General features: G+C 48.6%; 1 protein-coding gene across 1 annotated transcript; it reads left to right on the top strand.

The window, feature by feature from the left end:
* The first annotated feature begins 571 nt into the window (after positions 1-571).
* tdp1 (tyrosyl-DNA phosphodiesterase 1) lies at positions 572-23329 on the top strand. Its single transcript, XM_080499846.1, has 16 exons — positions 572-692; positions 1710-2465; positions 8115-8158; positions 8344-8399; positions 8532-8628; positions 8717-8751; positions 8931-9023; positions 9110-9280; positions 9351-9429; positions 9511-9687; positions 10031-10079; positions 10477-10543; positions 11299-11406; positions 11484-11586; positions 17184-17289; positions 23065-23329. Exons 2-16 carry the CDS (start codon positions 1712-1714, stop codon positions 23136-23138), a joined length of 2013 nt encoding a protein of 670 aa, XP_080355972.1. The 5' UTR covers positions 572-692; positions 1710-1711; the 3' UTR covers positions 23139-23329.
* The last annotated feature ends 212 nt before the right edge of the window (positions 23330-23541 follow it).

The raw sequence follows: 23541 nt of genomic DNA, 5'->3' as shown, positions 1-23541 counted from the left end.
GCTATATAAATAAAGTTCAATTAAATTAAATTGAATGAGTTTGGGGGTTGGTTTACTTGAAATGACAGTTAGTCTGAGTTTAGGAAAAACAAAGGGGATATCAGTAATATTTTCAAACAACTAATCAACCCACTTAAAGCATTGTAAAATGCTGTGTGCTTATTTAAGCTCTTAGATTTTCCGTCATTAATAAATATGATCATATCTAAACATTTATATATATTAACAAACCTCGGCACGTCTGTTTGTGTGCATTTAAGAAAAAGTACAATGGAGGAAGTTGATCCTGATCACCTCACGACACAGTGACCCCTCACATTCCGTCATTTTAATCACGCACATATGACACCATCTGCTTTTTCGGGTGGGATTTAATTTCGATTAAACTGGTCACAGCAGAGCAGCCTGCTCAGCATGCGGCTTTTCTCTCCAGTGTGTGTTACAAAGAATGAGCACCAGGGGGCGCTGAAGTCTCTTGAGGCAACCGTCTCGAGGTGGAACCTTTGACAAGGACACAGTTTCCAGCCGAACAGTACCGCTCGTTACTTTCCTGTTCATCGTGCGTGTCGCTGTTGTTGTGAAGTTTGACGAATGGAAAAACTGTAGTGTGTGTATGTGCGCGCGTGTGTGTGTGTGTGTGTGTGTGTGTGCGTGTGTGTGTGACAGAGTGACCCCGCAGCGCCTCTGACTCGGTAAACTTTGATCTCTTCACACATCTCGAGCGGTTTGAGCACTGCGGAGCGTGAACGCGCCTTCATCTTCACTCTTCATCATCTCCTCTCTTCTTCATCTCCTCTCTTCATCATCTTCACTCCTCTTCGTCATCTTTTACTCTTCATCATCTCATCTTCAGTCCTCTTCATCGTCTTTACTCGTCATCATCTCGTCTTTTCTTCATCTTCTCCTCTTCACTATCTTAATTCCTCTTCATCACCGTTACTCATCATCTCATCTTCAGTCCTCTTCATCATCTTTACTCTTCATCATCTCATCTCCTTTTCACCGTCTCCTCTCTTCACTATCTTAATTCCTTTTCATCACCGTTGCTCTTCATCATCTCATCTTCAGTCCTCTTCATCATCCCATCTTTTCTTCATCATCTCCTCTTCACTTTCTTAATTCCCTTCATCATTTTCACTCATCGTCATCACCTTTAACTGTTCATCATCTCATCTTCAGTCCTCTTCATCATCTCCTCTTCACTATCTTAATTCCTCTTCATCATCTCTCCTCTTCATCATCTCCTCTTCACTATCTTAATTCCTCTTCATCATCTCTCCTCTTCATCATCTCCTCTTCACTTTCTTAATTCCCTTCATCATTTTCACTCATCGTCATCACCTTTAACTGTTCATCATCTCATCTTCAGTCCTCTTCATCATCTCCTCTTCACTATCTTAATTCCTCTTCATCATCTCCTCTTCACTATCTTAATTCCTCTTCATCATCTCATCTCCTCTTCATCATCTCCTCTTCACTATCTTAATTCCTTTTCATCACTGTTACTCTTCATCATCTCATCTCCTCTTCATCATCTTTAGTCCTCTTCCTCTTCCTCCTCTTCATCATCTCCACCAACCGATGCCTGACAGGAAGTTGAGGTTGCTATAAAGGCAGCAGAGTGACAAAAAGCAGTTGATGTGTTTGTGATGTGAAATGTCAGCGCTCAGCTGATCTTCATCACACATCTTCATCCTGCTTCTGCTCAGGCATGTCTCAGGACAGTCAACATGGGATGTGGACCATCTCCAGCAGTGATGATGACGAGGATGCTCGTCTGCCTCCTCCGGGGATGAACAGTTTGAACAGTTCGCCCCCGGCTGCAGGAGCCCAAACCCCAGTGCAGGTGAAACCAGAGGCAGCGTCCCGGCAGGTGAAACCAGAGGCAGAGTCCCGGCAGGTGAAACCAGAGGCAGAGTCCCGGCAGGTGAAACCAGAGGCAGCGTCCCGGCAGGTGAAACCAGAGGCAGAGTCCCGGCAGGTGAAACCAGAGGCAGAGTCCCGGCAGGTGAAACCAGAGGCAGAGTCCCGGCAGGTGAAACCAGAGGCAGAGTCCCGGCAGGTGAAACCAGAGGCAGAGTCCCGGCAGGTGAAACCAGAGGCAGAGTCCCGGCAGGTGAAACCAGGGTCCAGAGCATCTCCAGCCGGGAAGCGGAAAAAAGAGGCTTCAGATGGTGGCTGGATGCTGTCAGACAGTGAGGATGATGATGATGATGATGATGGGAAGGTGAAGAGTGTCAGTAACCCACCAAAGAGAGCTGCCCCAAGCCCCAAAGCCAAGAAGCTGAAGGTGGAGAAGGAGAAGGAGCGCCCCCCCAGCCCCCATGGCCGCCTCTACTACTTGGATGAGCCCAAGGACTTCTTTGAGTCGTGCCTCCCCAGTCTGAATGACACCTACCGCTTCTACCTGAACAAGGTGACAGGGCTCGACAAGAGCTACAACCGCGGGGCGCTGCACATCCGAGGTACGTCTGGTACCTGAAAATCACACAAGTTACTTCCCAGGTGGCCCTGAGCTGAAATCTGGGATACGTCCGAAATGTCCCTCCTCTCTCCTCATCTACCGACTTTCACTGAACCCCAGAAGTGTTTTGTGTAGCGGCCATGATAAGGACTGTCTGAATTCTCAATAAGCAAAGAAAAGGAGACTCGTTGCTTCCTTTAGAGCCTCCTTTAGCATTGGATAGCACTGATGCTTCCTTTAGAACCTCTTTTAGCATTGATGCTTCCTTTCAGAATCAGAATCAGAAGCTTTATTGTCATTGTACAGGTGCAGGTACAGGTACAACGAAATTGCATGGAAAAGTTTTGGGGAAAGAAGGACAACATGAGGTGAGGAGAGGAGGGAAAAAAGGCAGATTAAAGACTATGCTCTGAGGACCACAGTCTGTAATTGGGAAAAAACCCACCTCAGGCACGTTTAGCATCAACACAGACAGGTTACAACATATTTCTCGAGACAGCACTTGGGATATGTGAAGGCTAGTTTTGCAGCCCGCCGCTAGGAGGAGGTGTTTTCAGGCGCACAGTCCCTCGGGCGCACAGCCGGCCTCTTCCAGCGGCCTCTGCTGGGGATTTGGGTGAGGTGCACGCCAAAGACGGTGAAAGGTGCTGGTAAAATTCCAGTGGGCAAAAATGTCCGGGGAGGGAGGGTGGGAGGAGGGGAGGAAGGCCAGGGGGGGTGGGGGGTGGGGGGGCAGAGCCTTCGTTCCACACTCACATCCAGGAGAGTTGAAGACAAAACACAGCCTTGGCGACTGTGTGTCTCGAGTCCGAATGTAGATTGTTGTTTGTTTTCGTTCAGGCCCTTCAGCTTTATCCGTCGACCTTGAGTGTCTCTGGTCTCCAATGCTGCTCCAATTGTGGCAAGATTTTAGCGTCCCAACCGAGTTCGAATATCCTCCAAGATCGATCCAACTTCACGTAAACGTTCAAGAGTCGTGACCTGCACGCTCCTGAGTTGGTTTATCACATGAGTCTGAGCGTTCAAAGCTTGACACAGTCCTTCAGTGACGATAGGCAGCCCTCCCAATGCGGCTGCCCGTGTCTTCTCAACTTTGTGATTGATCAGAAAACTGCCAGCTCCAATCAGCAGCATACCTGCTATCATGAATCCCAATATGTAGAGGTCCTCCACATCCTCCATGGAAAGAACGGCCAAACACAGGGACCTCCAGGAACCTCCAGGAACCTCCAGGAACCTCCAGGAACCCCAGGAACCCCAGGAATCCAGCATGTATCCGGCTGCAAACGTCCCATCAGGACATGCGGGCTCTCCTTTGCCCGATCTTCGTGTCGTAAAAATTTGGTCGATCGCATTGAGAAACCAGTTGATCAATTCCATGGTTCCGGTTAAATTCCGATGTGGGAGTGAAGAGAGGCTCTTGTTAGATCTGACATGAGACAGTACAGGACGGGAGCAGCAAGCAGGGAAGACGAGGAGAAGAAGAGAGAAGCGTCCGCCTTCGCCGACAGCCTCCTTTAGAATTGGGTAGCACTGATGCTTCCTCTAGAACCTCCTTTAGCATTGGATAGCACTGATGCTTTCTTTAGAACCTCCTTTAGCACCGATGCTTCCTCTAGAACCTCCTTTAGCATTGGATAGCACCAATGCTTCCTTTAGAACCTCCTTTAGCATTGGATAGCACTGATGCTTCCTTTAGAACCTCCTTTAGCATTGGATAGCACCGATGCTTCCTTTAGAACCTCCTTTAGCATTGGATAGCACCGATGCTTCCTTTAGAACCTCCTTTAGCATTGGATAGCACTGATGCTTTCTTTAGAACCTCCTTTAGCACCGATGCTTCCTCTAGAACCTCCTTTAGCATTGGATAGCACCGATGCTTCCTTTAGAACCTCCTTTAGCATTGGATAGCACCGATGCTTCCTTTAGAACCTCCTTTAGCATTGGATAGCACCGATGCTTCCTTTAGAACCTCCTTTAGCATTGGATAGCACTGATGCTTTCTTTAGAACCTCCTTTAGCACCGATGCTTCCTCTAGAACCTCCTTTAGCATTGGATAGCACCGATGCTTCCTTTAGAACCTCCTTTAGCATTGGATAGCACCGATGCTTCCTTTAGAACCTCCTTTAGCATTGGATAGCACCGATGCTTCCTTTAGAACCTCCTTTAGCATTGGATAGCACCGATGCTTCCTTTCGCAAAGGAGGCAAGCTAATGCTGCCCCACAATTCTTTGTGGCGACAAAATTTAAAGGGACCTGCTTGTCTGAGCATCTACGGAAAATGGAACGGTGGAAAAAGGATCATGTAAGTTACCAAAGCAATAATCTGCTGAAACAACTTTAAATCATCTAAAACCCAAATGCGCTTTATATAGTCCATTTTCGGAAACTTGTAGTTCTTTCCCCACCACGTCAGATGTCACTAACTTATAATACTAATTACTACGGCGTCACTAAGTGAAAGTGAGTTCCGACTGCCACCTTCATATCACTACCTGCCTCCTATCACCTTTCCTCTCCGCCCCCCCTCCTCCTCCTGCCCTCCTCGCCCTCCTCCCCACCCAACTAAAGTAGTCCCTCATTCAAAGCACAAGACCTGTAGCCACATATTGGTGTAAGTTCATCAACATTTGAGGAAGTTTAGTGGGTGAAATTTGAGCTCAAAGCCACAAGGAAGAGGCTGCGAGATTCTGTGTTTGGAACTGTGAAGGCTACCGGTAATTTAAAAAAACAAAAAACCTGGACTAGTCACAAAGTTGAACAGAAGTTTTGAGCAGGAGCGTCTGCTCTATCATAATATAGTGTTTTGAAGGCGGTACGATATTTGCCCTCAGAGGAGATTTTAAACTGCAGCGAGGAAGTGGGATTTGGTGTTCGGAACTTTGATACGGTATAAAAACAAAACTGCTCGACGACTGAAAATGATATTCTGGATTATCGAGGAGGGGAGTCTCCTCTATCATTGAATAGGTTTTTGAAGTCAATAGATATTCGCACTCAGAGTAGCTAGTGTTTGTAAATCTTATTTTGAAAGGCAAATTGGACATTTCTACGGGCCGTGATTGTGGTTTTAGTGTTTTTTTTTCTGGCCGTTGTAGTGTTTGTAGATGGCGCTAGAGAGCACATTTTGGCACTCTGGGGGTTATTTTTCACATTTTCTCATAATGTTATCCAGTGTTAATGAGCGAGCCAAATCTGGTGAGCATGTGAGCAAGTTTAGGGAGTCAAATGTATTCTCCCTCAAAGGTTGAGGGGCTTTTTGTGGGGAAAATCATACTTTGAAAGGCAAATTGCAGACTTCCTGTCGGATTTAGGTTGAGGGTTCCGATGTGTGAATTTTAGGTCTCGATGAGACGAAGAATTGATTTTTAGTTTGATATCTCTACGACATTCCTACCGGCCGTGGTGGCCGTTTATATTTTTGTAATTTTCTAGGTGGCGCAAGAGAGACATTTTAGCACTCTGGGGGTCAATATTGACATGTCCTTAATTCTAGTGCCAGTTTTTATGATACATGACAGAGTCCAGTAATGTAGAACACAAACGGACAAAATGTATATCCAGTTTTTTTTCACTAAAATATTTCGAAAACAGGTATTGAAGCACAATTAATGAACATTCAAATGTTCTTATTTCAGGTGTCTGATCGAGGGACGGCTTTAGGAACCTGCTCAGCTGCATTGCAGTAGGGAAGCACTGATCTACGATTTTTCACTTCCGATTCGATCCTGATACCCAAATTTGTATGTCTGCTGATACCGATATGATTCTGATACCAGAGCTCTGTTTGCTTTAATAATATTATTGTTATTGTTGACTTTATGTGAGGCTGTAATAAACTCCTCTCTTCAGTAAAGTAATAAATGTAGGAATGTTTGCATATATTCTCTCAGACAACTTGAGGTTAGTAGAAGGTCAGAAAAGGAAGCAGTACAAAGTATTTTAGTTCCATGTGGACAATGTCGGGGTCTGTGTGACGTCATCATCTCATAATCTTTAAAACCTCACAATCACTTTATTAATCCCTGGAGAAATATTTTAGCAATGCAGCTCCAACCATTGGGACTATTTTCAGAGAGTTTACTGTGGAGTCTGACGTAGGTGTGAATCACCTGCTACCGTGGAGGAGCTGCTGTTTTGATGCCGTGGCCAGCGCTGCTGTCCTCCTCGAGCTGGCGTTTTAAAACGGTGACGTCAGGCGGCAGAGCGTCCGCCTCACTGTAACAACGGCTTTGTAAACATCCACGTTGATGTTTGCTTTGCTGTGTTTTGAGTGTAAAATACTTTTAAACAGAGATATGTCGTGAAAAGTCGGTTAGCCGCAAGGCTACTTCCTTAGCAGAGCAGCCGGCAGGGAAACACTTGTGGAGTAATTTCAGTAACAGTAAAGCAGACGAGGAAATCTCGGCAAGTTGGATCGGAAATTTCTAATTTTGCACTTGTCCCACGGACTAGCCATCGGAAATGTGTATTATTCCGAAGAAATATGTCCGAGTGTCGGACTGGCGTTAAGATCAACCCATGGTTTAGTGTCTCGATCGATAAGATTTACTGGATTCTGTTTCAGAAGACAGAAAGAGGAGATAGTAAGAACTGATTAGTTCCTGGATTATAGAGGCAACCTTCCAGAACGTCTGGATGTGATCACATGAGCAAAACAAGTGAATATATGTCAAGTACCTTTATGATTTGACATTTAGAACAGATTCAAGGTGCCAGGAAACTTCCTGTGGAGGCCAACAGCTGTGGAGTAGATCTGCTGGAAGAATTCAGGGAACGTCGCGCCCCGCACTTATCGTATTTTTGATTATTTATTAACTTTTGAGTAATTACTCAATTACTCTAGGAGTTGTTAATGAGTGAATGACAGCTTACTTCAATTAATAATTTAAATTTTTCATAAACTACTTCTAATGATTTATTGCTTTCAGTAATCTATTACTTACAGTAATTTTAACGCTAATAACCATAGAGCTCTAGAACTAGAATTATATATAGGTTTATGAGCAGGATTGCATTTTTGGTGTGTTTGGTGCGTCACAGTGCCCCTAAAGGCTTGGCATGTGTACTACAAGCTCTGAAGCCTCGTGTTGAGCCGTGTTCAAAGTGAGGTGTGGACGGAAGTTTTTTGGAGAAGGCCGGGGAGAAAAAAATATAGTTTTTCTCGTCGTGTGGATGTACCCTAAGACACAAGAAACTGTGCCCATCATCCAGCCAGTGTGCAGAACCTGCAGACCAGGCTCAGAGGAGGAGGAACCTGCAGAGCTCGATCTCCTCGACCAGACTCCCTGATCAGTCCTGTAGGCAACCTATAGAGGTCCAGTGGGAAAAAAACAGAACATGATAATCAGTCGCCAGTATAGAGTTTTGATTGAATTTAGCTGAAATTCTTAGTGATGATAGTTCTGTAACTAAAACAAACTGTTATTGGCTAAATGTTGTAATCCACTGGGATCAATCACACTAAGATTCGTGTGAATAATAAGTCTGAATAATCTCTGCTGGTGTGACGTTTGTCGTGTTCGTGGCCGCTGCCATCACAAAGCCTGTTGTGTTTTCTCTCTGACTGCACCTGGAGGTGACTGTTTTATTTGGTGCTGTATAAATAAGGTTGGATTGAATAGCAATAACTTCTCTCTTCCTCACAGACATCCTCTCCCCGCTGTTCGGGACCCTGAAAGAATCTGTCCAGGTGACTCCTCAATCCTTGTTTGGTGCCAGCGTGAAGGTCCAGTGTGCTATCAAACTCTATGGATCTTCACAATCATTGTAGTTATTATCATGCAGAGATACAAACATGGCTGCTGGTTGTAATTTACATTCTGATCATTTAACACTTATCAAGCTCATTGACGCGATGATTATTTTCCTCCATAGTTCAACTACTGCTTCGACATTGCCTGGATGGTTGAGCAGTACCCTTCAGAGTTCAGGTCAGTTCTGCTGCGTCGCGTTCTAACTCACACACCAGCGTCTGAGAATGTGACACTGCAACTCAACCCAGTCAGATGTTAGTGAGGACACGAGAGGATGGCAGCACCTGCAAATGTTGTTTGGCTTTTCAGGGATCGTCCAGTTCTGCTCGTCCATGGAGACAAGAGGGAGGCTAAAGCCCGTCTGGTCCAGCAAGCTCAGCCTTTCCCACATGTCCGCCTGTGCCAGGTAGGGTCTGCTCACCAGGAGGGGTGTGACTTCAGCCTCGGCTCGGCTGCTTTTCAATCACTTCTATCTGTGATCTGTGTTCTCACAGGCCCCGCTGGACATCGCCTTTGGAACTCACCACACGTAAGCTTTTCTAGCTCTTGAGAGTCTCTATGGAGGATTTATTACTTGCAGCTCAACAGACGTGGCTCTACAGCCTCTGCTTGAAAGCTCCATGAAGGAACTGGCAGTGCTCGCCCTGCTGCCCCGGACTGCACACCACTCTGTAAACGTGACCTGAGACTCTGCTCTACTCCGTCCAGGAAAATGATGCTGCTGTGGTACGAAGAAGGCTTCAGAGTCGTCATCCTCACCTCCAACCTGATCCGAGCAGACTGGTACCAGAAGACCCAGGGGTAGGCCTTGAGTTCAGCCCTGAAGGACCTGGATCTGCTGCTCCAGAGAGAGATCGCAGTCAACAGGCTTACGCTGCTGTGTGCAGGATGTGGATGAGCCCATTGTTTCCACGGTTACCGGCGGGATCTGGTGCAAGTGCAGGCGAGTCGCCCACCTCCTTTAAGAGGGACTTGCTGGAGTACCTGTCCTCGTACCGAGCCCAAGACCTCCAGGACTGGATCCAAAGAGTCTCAGAGCACGACCTGTCTGAGACGAGGTAAATCCAGAGAGGGGTGGAGACCTGACCCTCCTGCAGCGCGGGTTCCTTTCATCACGGTCTGTTTCAGGGTGTTTTTGGTGGCGTCCACCCCGGGGAGGTACGTGGGGGAAGATATGGAGCGATGGGGGCACCTGAGGCTCCGGAAGGTGAGTCCTGCACCCTGAGGTCTCTCCTGCTCACCAAAAGAAGAATCACTCAGCGGCGCCCCCTGGTTTTGCTGCTTGCAGCTTCTGTGCCAGCACACAGACCCTGTTCCTGGTGAGGAGAAGTGGCCTGTGATTGGCCAGTTTTCCAGTATTGGCTCCATGGGACTGGATAAGAGCAAGTGGTTGGAGGGGGAGTTCCAGCGCACCCTGGGCACCCTGGGCAGGTCTTCTCCGGGCTCAAACCCCCCCATGCTCCTGGTGGGTTCTTCTCACTCACAGTTCTGATGTTTGGTGTAAATGATGGGGCTTGCTGGCTGCTCGCTCACACTTTCTGGGTTGTTGTGGAGGATGAGGGGAATGTGAAGGGAGCCACATCCACAGCGCAATGAGCAGCGTTTGTTCTTCATATGACTTCATCATCCTCACACAGTTTGAAACCTGACCAGTTTACTGACCAGGCTCCACGGGTCTGGAATGTGTGTGATGACAGCAGAAGAAAGAAATCCTATATTTCTGTGTATGAATTATAAAGTATGTCACAGTCTGGAGTGGTGACTTGTTGTTTCAGTAACAGGTAAATAATTAAGCTTTTACTTTCCAGCTGTATCCATCAGTAGAAGACGTGAGGACGAGTTTAGAAGGTTACCCAGGTCAGTAATGTCCCGCCCAATTCAGGGATTCATATTTTTTGTATAAAGCCCAACAGGACTGGCAAAAAACGCTGTGTTTACATATCTATATTATATTGAATTATATTTAATTCAATTATTATAATAAATATAAGTAGAATTATTATATCATATATGGAATTACACACACAGATTGAGTTGCATACATACAAATCTAAATACGCATGTACAGATCAAAAAGTGTTGAGTGTTGCAGGAGTGTGTCTGTCGTCTCAGCTGAGGTGTGTGTGTGTTTGTGTGTGTGTGTGTGTGTGTGTGTGTGTGTGTGTGTGTGTGTGTGTGTGTGTGTGTGTGTGTGTGTGTGTGTGTGTGTGTGTGTGTGTGTGTGTGTGTGTGTGTGTGTGTGCGCTCTCTGCAGCCGGAGGCTCCCTCCCCTACAGCATCCAGACGGCTCAGAAACAGCTCTGGCTGCACCAATACTTCCAGTGAGTTCACAACCACACACACTCTCCAAACCACAAGTCCAGACCTGGAATATGTTGACCACTGTTACTGCTCAGAGCCATTTTAACTGGATTCACAGGTTTAACTTTTATTCATCAGTATTTACTTTTCAGTTTTCGAGCCTATTTTAGCCATATTTCCTAAGCCTAACCCTGTCATCAGTCCTGTAGGGTTTTTTTGCTGTTTCGGGTTTTTCAAGCACTTCTTGTTGTAGCTGTTGTTAATTCCCATGCACACATACAACACTTCCCAGTGACATGTGTCCACAGTTTAGGAGGCTCAGTCAGGCTGACAGTCCAGTTAAACACACTTTAACATGTTGGAGTAGGTCATGGACCTTATAGTGTTCACAGGCTGCTGTGTGTGCTGAAGTGTTGGACTTTACTGATGCAGCCACACCACAACATGCTGATGCTAGATTGCAAGATGCCAGTGAAAACCTGTCTTGCCCTCTGACTGCTGTAAATGATGGCCACTAATGGTCTATTGTACTAGTGGCTCATATGTCGACAGACCGTCCATCACTCCCTGTGGGTGTCACTTCCATTGTGAATATGATGCCTTTAATTGTGTAGTTCTGCATTTACATTTGTGTGTGTGTGTGTGTGTGTGTGTGTGTGTGTGTGTGTGTGTGTGTGTGTGTGTGTGTGTGTGTGTGTGTGTGTGTGTGTGTGTGTGTGTGTGTGTGTGTGTGTGTGTGTGTGTGTGTGTGTGTGTGTGTGTGTGTGTTGCTCAGCCGATGGAAGGCGAATAGCACAGGCAGGAGTCACGCCATGCCACATATCAAGACATACATGAGGACGTCTCCAGATTTCACTCAGTTGGCCTGGTTCCTGGTCACCAGGTGAGTGAGTGAGTGAGTGTGAGAGAAAGTGTGAGTGAAAGAGTGAGAGAGTGACGATGTCCTGCGGTGTGTTTCAGTGCTAACCTGTCCAAGGCAGCGTGGGGCGCTCTGGAGAAGAACCACACTCAGATGATGGTCCGGTCGTACGAGCTGGGAGTCCTGTTTGCTCCCTCTGCGTTTGTAAGGCTGTTAATCAGTCCTTCAGTCAGTCAGTCCTACAGTCAGTCAGTCCTACAGTCAGTCAGTCCTTCAGTCAGTCAGTCAGTCCTTCAGTCAGTCAGTCCTACAGTCAGTCAGTCCTACAGTCAGTCAGTCAGTCCTTCAGTCAGTCAGTCCTACAGTCAGTCAGTCCTACAGTCAGTCAGTCCTACAGTCAGTCAGTCAGTCCTTCAGTCAGTCAGTCCTACAGTCAGTCAGTCCTACAGTCAGTCAGTCCTACAGTCAGTCAGTCAGTCCTTCAGTCAGTCAGTCCTACAGTCAGTCAGTCCTACAGTCAGTCAGTCAGTCCTACAGTCAGTCAGTCCTACAGTCAGTCAGTCAGTCCTTCAGTCAGTCAGTCCTACAGTCAGTCAGTCCTTCAGTCAGTCAGTCCTACAGTCAGTCAGTCCTACAGTCAGTCAGTCAGTCCTTCAGTCAGTCAGTCAGTCCTACAGTCAGTCAGTCAGTCCTTCAGTCAGTCAGTCCTACAGTCAGTCAGTCAGTCCTACAGTCAGTCAGTCCTTCAGTCAGTCAGTCAGTCCTGCAGTCAGTCAGTCCTTCAGTCAGTCAGTCCTACAGTCAGTCAGTCCTTCAGTCAGTCAGTCCTACAGTCAGTCAGTCAGTCCTTCAGTCAGTCAATCCTTCAGTCAGTCAGTCCTTGAGTCAGTCAGTCCTTGAGTCAGTCAATCCTTCAGTCAGTCAGTCCTACAGTCAGTCCTTCAGTCAGTCAGTCCTACAGTCAGTCAGTCCTTCAGTCGGTCAGTCCTACAGTCAGTCAGTCCTTCAGTCAGTCAGTCTATCAGTCAGTCAGTCCTACAGTCAGTCATTCCTTCAGTCAGTCATTCCTTCAGTCAGTCAGTCTATCAGTCAGTCAGTCCTTCAGTCAGTCAGTCCTACAGTCAGTCAGTCCTTCAGTCGGTCAGTCCTACAGTCAGTCAGTCCTTCAGTCAGTCAGTCCTTCAGTCAGTCAGTCCTACAGTCAGTCAGTCCTTCAGTCGGTCAGTCCTATAGTCAGTCAGTCCTTCAGTCGGTCAGTCCTTCAGTCAGTCAGTCCTACAGTCAGTCAGTCCTTAAGTCAGTCAGTCCTTGAGTCGGTCAGTCCTTCAGTCGGTCAGTCCTTCAGTCGGTCAGTCCTTCAGTCCGTCAGTCCTTCAGTCAGTCAGTCCTTCAGTCGGTCAGTCCTTCAGTCGGTCAGTCCTTCAGTCAGTCAGTCCTACAGTCAGTCAGTCCTTGAGTCAGTCAGTCCTTCAGTCGGTCAGTCCTTCAGTCAGTCAGTCAGTCCTTCAGTCGGTCAGTCCTTGAGTCAGTCAGTCCTTCAGTCAGTCAGTCCTTCAGTCAGTCAGTCCTACAGTCAGTCAGTCCTACAGTCAGTCAGTCCTTCAGTCAGTCAGTCCATCAGTCAGTCAATCCTTCAGTCAGTCAGTCCTTCAGTCAGTCAGTCCTTGAGTCAGTCAGTCCTTCAGTCAGTCAATCCTTCAGTCAGTCAGTCCTACAGTCAGTCCTTCAGTCAGTCAGTCCTACAGTCAGTCAGTCCTTGAGTCAGTCAATCCTTCAGTCAGTCAGTCCTACAGTCAGTCCTTCAGTCAGTCAGTCCTACAGTCAGTCAGTCCTTCAGTCGGTCAGTCCTACAGTCAGTCAGTCCTTCAGTCAGTCAGTCTATCAGTCAGTCAGTCCTACAGTCAGTCATTCCTTCAGTCAGTCATTCCTTCAGTCAGTCAGTCTATCAGTCAGTCAGTCCTTCAGTCAGTCAGTCCTACAGTCAGTCAGTCCTTCAGTCGGTCAGTCCTACAGTCAGTCAGTCCTTCAGTCAGTCAGTCCTTCAGTCAGTCAGTCCTACAGTCAGTCAGTCCTTCAGTCGGTCAGTCCTATAGTCAGTCAGTCCTTCAGTCGGTCAGTCCTTCAGTCAGTCAGTCCTACAGTCAGTCAGTCCTTAAGTCAGTCAGTCCTTGAGTCGGTCAGTCCTTCAGTCGGTCAGTCCTTCAGTCGGTCAGTCCTTCAGTCCGTCAGTCCTTCAGTCAGTCAGTCCTTCAGTCGGTCAGTCCTTCAGTCAGTCAGTCCTTCAGTCAGTCAGTCCTACAGTCAGTCAGTCCTTGAGTCAGTCAGTCCTTCAGTCGGTCAGTCCTTCAGTCAGTCAGTCAGTCCTTCAGTCGGTCAGTCCTTGAGTCAGTCAGTCCTTCAGTCAGTCAGTCCTTCAGTCAGTCAGTCCTACAGTCAGTCAGTCCTACAGTCAGTCAGTCCTTCAGTCAGTCAGTCCATCAGTCAGTCAATCCTTCAGTCAGTCAGTCCTTCAGTCAGTCAGTCCTTGAGTCAGTCAGTCCTTCAGTCAGTCAATCCTTCAGTCAGTCAGTCCTACAGTCAGTCCTTCAGTCAGTCAGTCCTACAGTCAGTCAGTCCTTCAGTCAGTCAATCCTTCAGTCAGTCAGTCCTTGAGTCAGTCAGTCCTTGAGTCAGTCAGTCCTACAGTCAGTCAGTCCTTCAGTCAGTCAGTCTATCAGTCAGTCAGTCCTACAGTCAGTCAGTCCTTCAGTCGGTCAGTCCTACAGTCAGTCAGTCCTTCAGTCAGTCAGTCCTTCAGTCAGTCAGTCCTTCAGTCAGTCAGTCCTACAGTCAGTCAGTCCTTCAGTCGGTCAGTCCTACAGTCAGTCAGTCCTACAGTCAGTCAGTCCTTCAGTCAGTCAGTCCATCAGTCAGTCAATCCTTCAGTCAGTCAGTCCTTCAGTCGGTCAGTCCTACAGTCAGTCAGTCCTTCAGTCAGTCAGTCCTTCAGTCAGTCAGTCCTTCAGTCAGTCAGTCCTACAGTCAGTCAGTCCTTCAGTCGGTCAGTCCTACAGTCAGTCAGTCCTACAGTCAGTCAGTCCTTCAGTCAGTCAGTCCATCAGTCAGTCAATCCTTCAGTCAGTCAGTCCTACAGTCAGTCAGTCCTTCAGTCAGTCAATCCTTGAGTCAGTCAGTCCTTGAGTCAGTCAGTCCTTGAGTCAGTCAATCCTTCAGTCAGTCAGTCCTACAGTCAGTCCTTCAGTCAGTCAGTCCTACAGTCAGTCAGTCCTTCAGTCGGTCAGTCAGTCAGTCCTTCAGTCAGTCAGTCTATCAGTCAGTCAGTCCTACAGTCAGTCATTCCTTCAGTCAGTCAGTCTATCAGTCAGTCAGTCCTTCAGTCAGTCAGTCCTACAGTCAGTCAGTCCTTCAGTCGGTCAGTCCTACAGTCAGTCAGTCCTTCAGTCAGTCAGTCCTTCAGTCAGTCAGTCCTACAGTCAGTCAGTCCTTCAGTCGGTCAGTCCTATAGTCGGTCAGTCCTTCAGTCGGTCAGTCCTACAGTCAGTCAGTCCTTGAGTCAGTCAGTCCTTGAGTCAGTCAGTCCTTGAGTCGGTCAGTCCTTCAGTCGGTCAGTCCTTCAGTCAGTCAGTCCTTCAGTCAGTCAGTCCTTCAGTCGGTCAGTCCTTCAGTCAGTCAGTCCTTCAGTCAGTCAGTCCTACAGTCAGTCAGTCCTTGAGTCGGTCAGTCCTTCAGTCGGTCAGTCCTTCAGTCGGTCAGTCCTTGAGTCGGTCAGTCCTTGAGTCAGTCAGTCCTTCAGTCAGTCAGTCCTTCAGTCGGTCAGTCCTTCAGTCAGTCAGTCCTTCAGTCAGTCAGTCCTTGAGTCAGTCAGTCCTTCAGTCAGTCAATCCTTCAGTCAGTCAGTCCTACAGTCAGTCCTTCAGTCAGTCAGTCCTACAGTCAGTCAGTCCTTCAGTCAGTCAATCCTTCAGTCAGTCAGTCCTTGAGTCAGTCAGTCTATCAGTCAGTCAGTCCTACAGTCAGTCAGTCCTTCAGTCAGTCAGTCTATCAGTCAGTCAGTCCTTCAGTCAGTCAGTCCTTCAGTCAGTCAGTCCTACAGTCAGTCAGTCCTTCAGTCGGTCAGTCCTACAGTCAGTCAGTCCTTCAGTCAGTCAGTCCTTCAGTCAGTCAGTCCTTCAGTCAGTCAGTCCTACAGTCAGTCAGTCCTTCAGTCGGTCAGTCCTACAGTCAGTCAGTCCTACAGTCAGTCAGTCCTTCAGTCAGTCAGTCCATCAGTCAGTCAATCCTTCAGTCAGTCAGTCCTACAGTCAGTCAGTCCTTCAGTCAGTCAATCCTTCAGTCAGTCAGTCCTTGAGTCAGTCAGTCCTTGAGTCAGTCAATCCTTCAGTCAGTCAGTCCTACAGTCAGTCCTTCAGTCAGTCAGTCCTACAGTCAGTCAGTCCTTCAGTCGGTCAGTCAGTCAGTCCTTCAGTCAGTCAGTCTATCAGTCAGTCAGTCCTACAGTCAGTCATTCCTTCAGTCAGTCAGTCTATCAGTCAGTCAGTCCTTCAGTCAGTCAGTCCTACAGTCAGTCAGTCCTTCAGTCGGTCAGTCCTACAGTCAGTCAGTCCTTCAGTCAGTCAGTCCTTCAGTCAGTCAGTCCTACAGTCAGTCAGTCCTTCAGTCGGTCAGTCCTATAGTCAGTCAGTCCTTCAGTCGGTCAGTCCTACAGTCAGTCAGTCCTTGAGTCAGTCAGTCCTTGAGTCAGTCAGTCCTTGAGTCGGTCAGTCCTTCAGTCGGTCAGTCCTTCAGTCAGTCAGTCCTTCAGTCAGTCAGTCCTTCAGTCGGTCAGTCCTTCAGTCAGTCAGTCCTTCAGTCAGTCAGTCCTACAGTCAGTCAGTCCTTGAGTCGGTCAGTCCTTCAGTCGGTCAGTCCTTCAGTCGGTCAGTCCTTGAGTCGGTCAGTCCTTGAGTCAGTCAGTCCTTCAGTCAGTCAGTCCTTCAGTCGGTCAGTCCTTGAGTCAGTCAGTCCTTCAGTCGGTCAGTCCTTCAGTCAGTCAGTCCTACAGTCAGTCAGTCCTTGAGTCAGTCAGTCCTTCAGTCGGTCAGTCCTTCAGTCGGTCAGTCCTTCAGTCAGTCAGTCAGTCCTTCAGTCGGTCAGTCCTTCAGTCAGTCAGTCCTTCAGTCGGTCAGTCCTTCAGTCAGTCAGTCCTTCAGTCAGTCAGTCCTTGAGTCAGTCAGTCCTTGAGTCAGTCAGTCCTTCAGTCGGTCAGTCCTTCAGTCAGTCAGTCCTTCAGTCAGTCAGTCCTTGAGTCAGTCAGTCCTTCAGTCGGTCAGTCCTTCAGTCAGTCAGTCAGTCCTTCAGTCGGTCAGTCCTTCAGTCGGTCAGTCCTTCAGTCGGTCAGTCCTTCAGTCGGTCAGTCCTACAGTCAGTCAGTCCTTGAGTCAGTCAGTCCTTCAGTCGGTCAGTCCTTGAGTCGGTCAGTCCTACAGTCAGTCAGTCCTTGAGTCAGTCAGTCCTTCAGTCGGTCAGTCCTTCAGTCGGTCAGTCCTACAGTCAGTCAGTCCTTGAGTCGGTCAGTCCTTCAGTCGGTCAGTCCTTCAGTCGGTCAGTCCTTCAGTCGGTCAGTCCTTGAGTCAGTCAGTCCTACAGTCAGTCAGTCCTTGAGTCAGTCAGTCCTTCAGTCGGTCAGTCCTTCAGTCAGTCAGTCCTACAGTCAGTCAGTCCTACAGTCAGTCAGTCCTTGAGTCAGTCAGTCCTTCAGTCGGTCAGTCCTTCAGTCAGTCAGTCCTTCAGTCGGTCACTGTGCTGCTTGTCTTCTCGAACAGAACTTGAAGAGATTCCCAATAGACTCGCATCCTTTTCCTGTGTCCTCATCCTCGTCTGGATTTCCTGTGCCCTTTGACCTTCCTCCGACCTGCTACTCTCCTAAAGGTGTGTGTGTGTGTGTGTGTGTGTGTCTGTGTGTGTGTGTGTGTGTGTGTGTGTGTGTGTGTGTGTGTGTGTGTGTGTGTGTGTGTGTGTGTGTGTGTGTGTGTGTGTGTGTGTGTGTGTGTGTGTGTGTGTGTGTGTGTGTGTGTGTGTGTGTGTGTGTGTGTGTGTGTGTGCGCGCGTGCGAAGTTTCACTGTGATTTCGATTCAGCAGAGGAAACATAATGATGCTATGATGGAGTTCGACTGTAAAATATCAAGTAAAGACCAGAGCCAGTAGAAGATGTGATGGTGACTTGCCACACTTCTATGATGACCAGGGGCCTCATTTATAAAACCTTGTGTAGGAATCCTACCAGAAATGTTCATGCACCAAAAAGCTGAAAATGGAGAGCGCTAAAAAAAATTCAGATCAATAAAACTGCGCGTACACCCATCTACACGCACTTTCCTTTCGTAGATCACAGTCCACCTGGGAGGTTGACAGTTCAGGCCCCGCCCTCAACACGCCCACTTTCTACCATAAATGGTCAATGTAAAGCCTCATCAATACTTTGACGTCTCAATCAGCCTGTTGATCGTCGCCATTTGATGCTAAATCCTGAGGGAAAAGATGAAGAATTTTACAGAGAGAGAAACAGTCATGGAGGAGGTGGAGGTCAGGAAAATTATATTATTTGGTGTCACAGTAGTTTCATTATTACTAATAATAAAAAAATAAAAAAACAAGCGATCGGCAGAGCGTCATCACCGCTGTGTGAGAACTATCAGTGACTAGAGGTGGAGGAGAAGAGAGTCTGATCTGAAGGTGGAGGTCAGAGGAGAGTGACATCATGGAGGTCAGAGGAGAGTGACATCATCATGGAGGTCAGAGTAGAGTGACGTCATGGAGGTCAGAGGAGAGTGACATCATGGAGGTCAGAGGAGAGTGACGTCATGGAGGTCAGAGCAGAGTGACATCATGGAGGTCAGAGGAGAGTGACGTCATGGAGGTCAGAGCAGAGTGACATCATGGAGGTCAGAGGAGAGTGACATCATGGAGGTCAGAGCAGAGTGACATCATGGAGGTCAGAGGAGAGTGACATCATGGAGGTCAGAGCAGAGTGACATCATGGAGGTCAGAGGAGAGTGACATCATGGAGGTCAGAGGAGAGTGACGTCATGGAGGTCAGAGGAGAGTGACATCATGGAGGTCAGAGGAGAGTGACATCATCATGGAGGTCAGAGCAGAGTGATGTCATGGAGGTCAGAGGAGAGTGACGTCATGGAGGTCAGAGGAGAGTGACATCATGGAGGTCAGAGGAGAGTGACATCATCATGGAGGTCAGAGTAGAGTGACGTCATGGAGGTCAGAGGAGAGTGACATCATGGAGGTCAGAGGAGAGTGACGTCATGGAGGTCAGAGCAGAGTGACATCATGGAGGTCAGAGGAGAGTGACGTCATGGAGGTCAGAGGAGAGTGACATCATGGAGGTCAGAGGAGAGTGACATCATGGGGGTCAGAGGAGAGTGACGTCATGGAGGTCAGAGGAGAGTGACATCATGGAGGTCAGAGGAGAGTGACATCATCATGGAGGTCAGAGTAGAGTGACGTCATGGAGGTCAGAGGAGAGTGACATCATGGAGGTCAGAGGAGAGTGACGTCATGGAGGTCAGAGGAGAGTGACGTCATGGAGGTCAGAGGAGAGTGACATCATGGAGGTCAGAGGAGAGTGACATCATCATGGAGGTCAGAGTAGAGTGACGTCATGGAGGTCAGAGGAGAGTGACATCATGGAGGTCAGAGGAGAGTGACGTCATGGAGGTCAGAGGAGAGTGACATCATGGAGGTCAGAGGAGAGTGACATCATGGAGGTCAGAGGAGAGTGACGTCATGGAGGTCAGAGGAGAGTGACGTCATGGAGGTCAGAGGAGAGTGACATCATGGGGGTCAGAGGAGAGTGACGTCATGGGGGTCAGAGGAGAGTGACATCATGGAGGTCAGAGGAGAGTGACATCATCATGGAGGTCAGATGAGAGTGACGTCATGGAGGTCAGAGGAGAGTGACATCATGGGGATCAGATGAGAGTGACGTCATTGTGAAGGTCAGAGGAGAGTGACATCATGGAGGTCAGAGGAGAGTGACGTCATGGAGGTCAGAGGAGAGTGACATCATGGAGGTCAGAGGAGAGTGACATCATGGGGGTCAGAGGAGAGTGACGTCATGGGGGTCAGAGGAGAGTGACATCATGGAGGTCAGAGGAGAGTGACATCATCATGGAGGTCAGATGAGAGTGACGTCATGGAGGTCAGAGGAGAGTGACATCATGGGGATCAGATGAGAGTGACGTCATTGTGAAGGTCAGAGGAGAGTGACATCATCATGGAGGTCAGAGAGTGACATCATGGAGGTCAGAGGAGAGTGACGTCATGGAGGTCAGAGGAGAGTGACATCATGGAGGTCAGAGGAGAGTGACGTCATGGAGGTCAGAGGAGAGTGACGTCATGGAGGTCAGAGGAGAGTGACATCATGGGGGTCAGAGGAGAGTGACGTCATGGGGGTCAGAGGAGAGTGACATCATGGAGGTCAGAGGAGAGTGACATCATCATGGAGGTCAGATGAGAGTGACGTCATGGAGGTCAGAGGAGAGTGACATCATGGGGATCAGATGAGAGTGACGTCATTGTGAAGGTCAGAGGAGAGTGACATCATGGAGGTCAGAGGAGAGTGACGTCATGGAGGTCAGAGGAGAGTGACATCATGGAGGTCAGAGGAGAGTGACATCATGGGGGTCAGAGGAGAGTGACGTCATGGGGGTCAGAGGAGAGTGACATCATGGAGGTCAGAGGAGAGTGACATCATCATGGAGGTCAGATGAGAGTGACGTCATGGAGGTCAGAGGAGAGTGACATCATGGGGATCAGATGAGAGTGACGTCATTGTGAAGGTCAGAGGAGAGTGACATCATCATGGAGGTCAGAGAGTGACATCATGGAGGTCAGAGGAGAGTGACGTCATGGAGGTCAGAGGAGAGTGACATCATGGAGGTCAGAGGAGAGTGACGTCATGGAGGTCAGAGGAGAGTGACGTCATGGGGGTCAGATGAGAGTGACGTCATGGTGGTCAGAGGAGAGTGACGTCATGGAGGTCAGAGGAGAGTGACATCATGGAGGTCAGAGGAGAGTGACGTCATGGAGGTCAGAGGAGAGTGACGTCATGGGGGTCAGATGAGAGTGACGTCATGGGGGTCAGAGGAGAGTGACGTCATGGGGGTCAGAGGAGAGTGACGTCGTGGAGGTCAGAGGAGAGTGACATCATGGAGGTCAGAGGAGAGTGACGTCATGGGGGTCAGAGGAGAGTGACGTCATGGAGGTCAGAGGAGAGTGACATGGAGGTCAGAGGAGAGTGACGTCATGGGGGTCAGAGGAGAGTGACGTCGTGGAGGTCAGAGGAGAGTGACATCATGGAGGTCAGAGCAGAGTGACATCATGGAGGTCAGAGGAGAGTGACATCATGGAGGTCAGAGCAGAGTGACATCATGGAGGTCAGAGGAGAGTGACATCATGGAGGTCAGAGGAGAGTGACATCATGGGGGTCAGAGGAGAGTGACGTCATGGAGGTCAGAGGAGAGTGACATCATGGAGGTCAGAGGAGAGTGACATCATCATGGAGGTCAGAGCAGAGTGACGTCATGGGGGTCAGAGGAGAGTGACATCATGGAGGTCAGAGGAGAGTGACATCATGGGGGTCAGAGGAGAGTGACGTCATGGAGGTCAGAGGAGAGTGACATCATGGAGGTCAGAGGAGAGTGACGTCATGGGGGTCAGAGGAGAGTGACATCATGGAGGTCAGAGGAGAGTGACGTCATGGGGGTCAGAGGAGAGTGACATCATGGAGGTCAGAGGAGAGTGACATCATCATGGAGGTCAGAGCAGAGTGACGTCATGGGGGTCAGAGGAGAGTGACATCATGGAGGTCAGAGGAGAGTGACATCATGGAGGCCAGAGGAGAGTGACGTCATGGGGGTCAGAGGAGAGTGACGTCGTGGGGGTCAGAGGAGAGTGACATCATGGGGGTCAGAGGAGAGTGACATCATGGAGGTCAGAGGAGAGTGACATCATGGGGGTCAGAGGAGAGTGACATCATGGAGGTCAGAGGAGAGTGACGTCGTGGGGGTCAGAGGAGAGTGACGTCGTGGGGGTCAGAGGAGAGTGACGTCGTGGGGGTCAGAGGAGAGTGACGTCATGCAGGTCAGAGGAGAGTGACGTCATGGGGGTCAGAGGAGAGTGACGTCATGGGGGTCAGAGGAGAGTGACGTCGTGGGGGTCAGAGGAGAGTGACGTCGTGGGGGTCAGACGAGAGTGACGTCGTGGGGGTCAGAGGAGAGTGATGTCATGGAGGTCAGAGGAGAGTGACGTCATGGAGGTCAGAGGAGAGTGACGTCATGGGGGTCAGAGGAGAGTGACGTCATGGGGGTCAGAGGAGAGTGATGTCATGGAGGTCAGAGGAGAGTGACGTCATTGTGAAGGTCAGAGGAGAGTGACGTCATTGTGAAGGTCAGAGGAGAGTGACGTCATGGGGGTCAGAGGAGAGTGACATCATGGGGGTCAGAGGAGAGTGACGTCATGGGGGTCAGAGGAGAGTGACATCATGGGGGTCAGATGAGTGTAGTCATGGAGGTCAGAGGAGAGTGACGTCATGGGGGTCAGAGGAGAGTGACGTCATTGTGAAGGTCAGAGGAGAGTGACGTCATGGAGGTCAGAGGAGAGTGACGTCATCATGGAGGTCAGAGGAGAGTGACGTCATGGGTGTCAGAGGAGAGTGACATCATGGGGGTCAGAGGAGAGTGACGTCATGGGGGTCAGAGGAGAGTGATGTCATGGAGGTCAGAGGAGAGTGACGTCATTGTGAAGGTCAGAGGAGAGTGACATCATGGGGGTCAGAGGAGAGTGACGTCATGGGGGTCAGAGGAGAGTGATGTCATGGAGGTCAGAGGAGAGTGACGTCATTGTGAAGGTCAGAGGAGAGTGACATCATGGGGGTCAGAGGAGAGTGACATCATGGAGGTCAGAGGAGAGTGACGTCATGGAGGTGAGAGGAGAGTGACATCATGAAGATCAGTGCTGGGCGATAAAACAGCCTCATGGTTGTGATGTCAGTGTGTCAGAGTGTCAGAGTGTCAGTGTGTCAGAGTGTCAGAGAGGGAAGGAGACAGTTTGGTGGAGACACAGCAGATCGATAAAGTTCAGTTTTATCTGTTTATCAAATGTATGAATTAGATATTTGAACAGGGAATGTAAAAAGTATACACCTTTCAGGACCTGCTTTGTGCTTCAGCAGCCTTTTTAAATGAGGCTCCAGAGCCAGTGGAAGTAGTGAAGTGACGCGTGTCCTGTGTGAAGGTCACTCAGTAGATATCATGACAGCACAGTTAGAAGTATTCATATGTCAGATTATTGCTGTTCGAGACAGACGGTCTCCAGACCTCACTGCTCCAGCATGAGCAGCGTTAACTTTTTATATGTTCATTTCACTGATGGCAGCTGGCAGAAGAGGAGATGTGCCGACCAGCACAGGAGTGTCTTTAGCTCTGAGTAAAAAGCCCCGTGTTTGTCCAAGAGTATCATTAAGGCCTCATTAAGTCTCATTAAGGTTGTGATCACCCCCTGCTGGCTGAGTTCCCAAACTAAACCACATGATAGCCCAACTTCTCCAGATGCTTTAAACTTCAGGTTTCTTTTATTGTCCTGGAATCCTCTGATCAAGACGATCCATCATTTTCTTTCCGACCTTTCAGATCAGCCTTGGATCTGGAACATTCCCTACAACCAGGCCCCTGACACACACGGCAACGTCTGGGTCCCCTCTTGAACACTCACACACTGTAGTTCTGTGTAGGTTTTTGTATAGCTGTGTAGTTTTGTGTAGTAAAAATGTTAGTTGCCAGTAACTCTGTTTTGTATTTTTTTTTTACTGCAGATTGACACGTTTCCTCCAAATAAATAAAACAGTTATATCCTGTTTGCGTCTTTTTTGAGAAATAAAAAGATTTGCTTCATGGATTTGTTTGTATTTTTAATATCAGGAAGCTTCTGGTTCAGTTTTTAATGGACAATTGGTGAGTGTGTAGATGTTTCATTGTATAGTAGCTTCAGCATGTGTCCATGGTTTTCTGTGTGTTGTGGTCTGTCACCCACTTTACTCTCAACTCCACCCACTGAAATCTGTAGCACCACCTGTCAACTAGAATCTGACTCCACCCACTAGACTATGG

This window comes from Blennius ocellaris, assembly GCF_963422515.1.
Source record: "Blennius ocellaris genome assembly, chromosome: 1".
NCBI lineage: Eukaryota > Metazoa > Chordata > Actinopteri > Blenniiformes > Blenniidae > Blennius > Blennius ocellaris.
This window is presented reverse-complemented; position numbering and strand designations above follow the sequence as displayed.

Bases quoted from the DNA above. Each gene is read 5' to 3' on its own strand.
- tdp1 (XM_080499846.1), top strand. From the start codon at position 1,712: ATGTCTCAGGACAGTCAACATGGGATGTGGACCATCTCCAGCAGTGAT. The intron at 9,430-9,510 runs GTGAGTCCTGCA...TGCTGCTTGCAG, and splicing joins GGCACCTGAGGCTCCGGAAG to CTTCTGTGCCAGCACACAGA. The intron at 9,688-10,030 runs GTGGGTTCTTCT...TTTACTTTCCAG, and splicing joins CAAACCCCCCCATGCTCCTG to CTGTATCCATCAGTAGAAGA.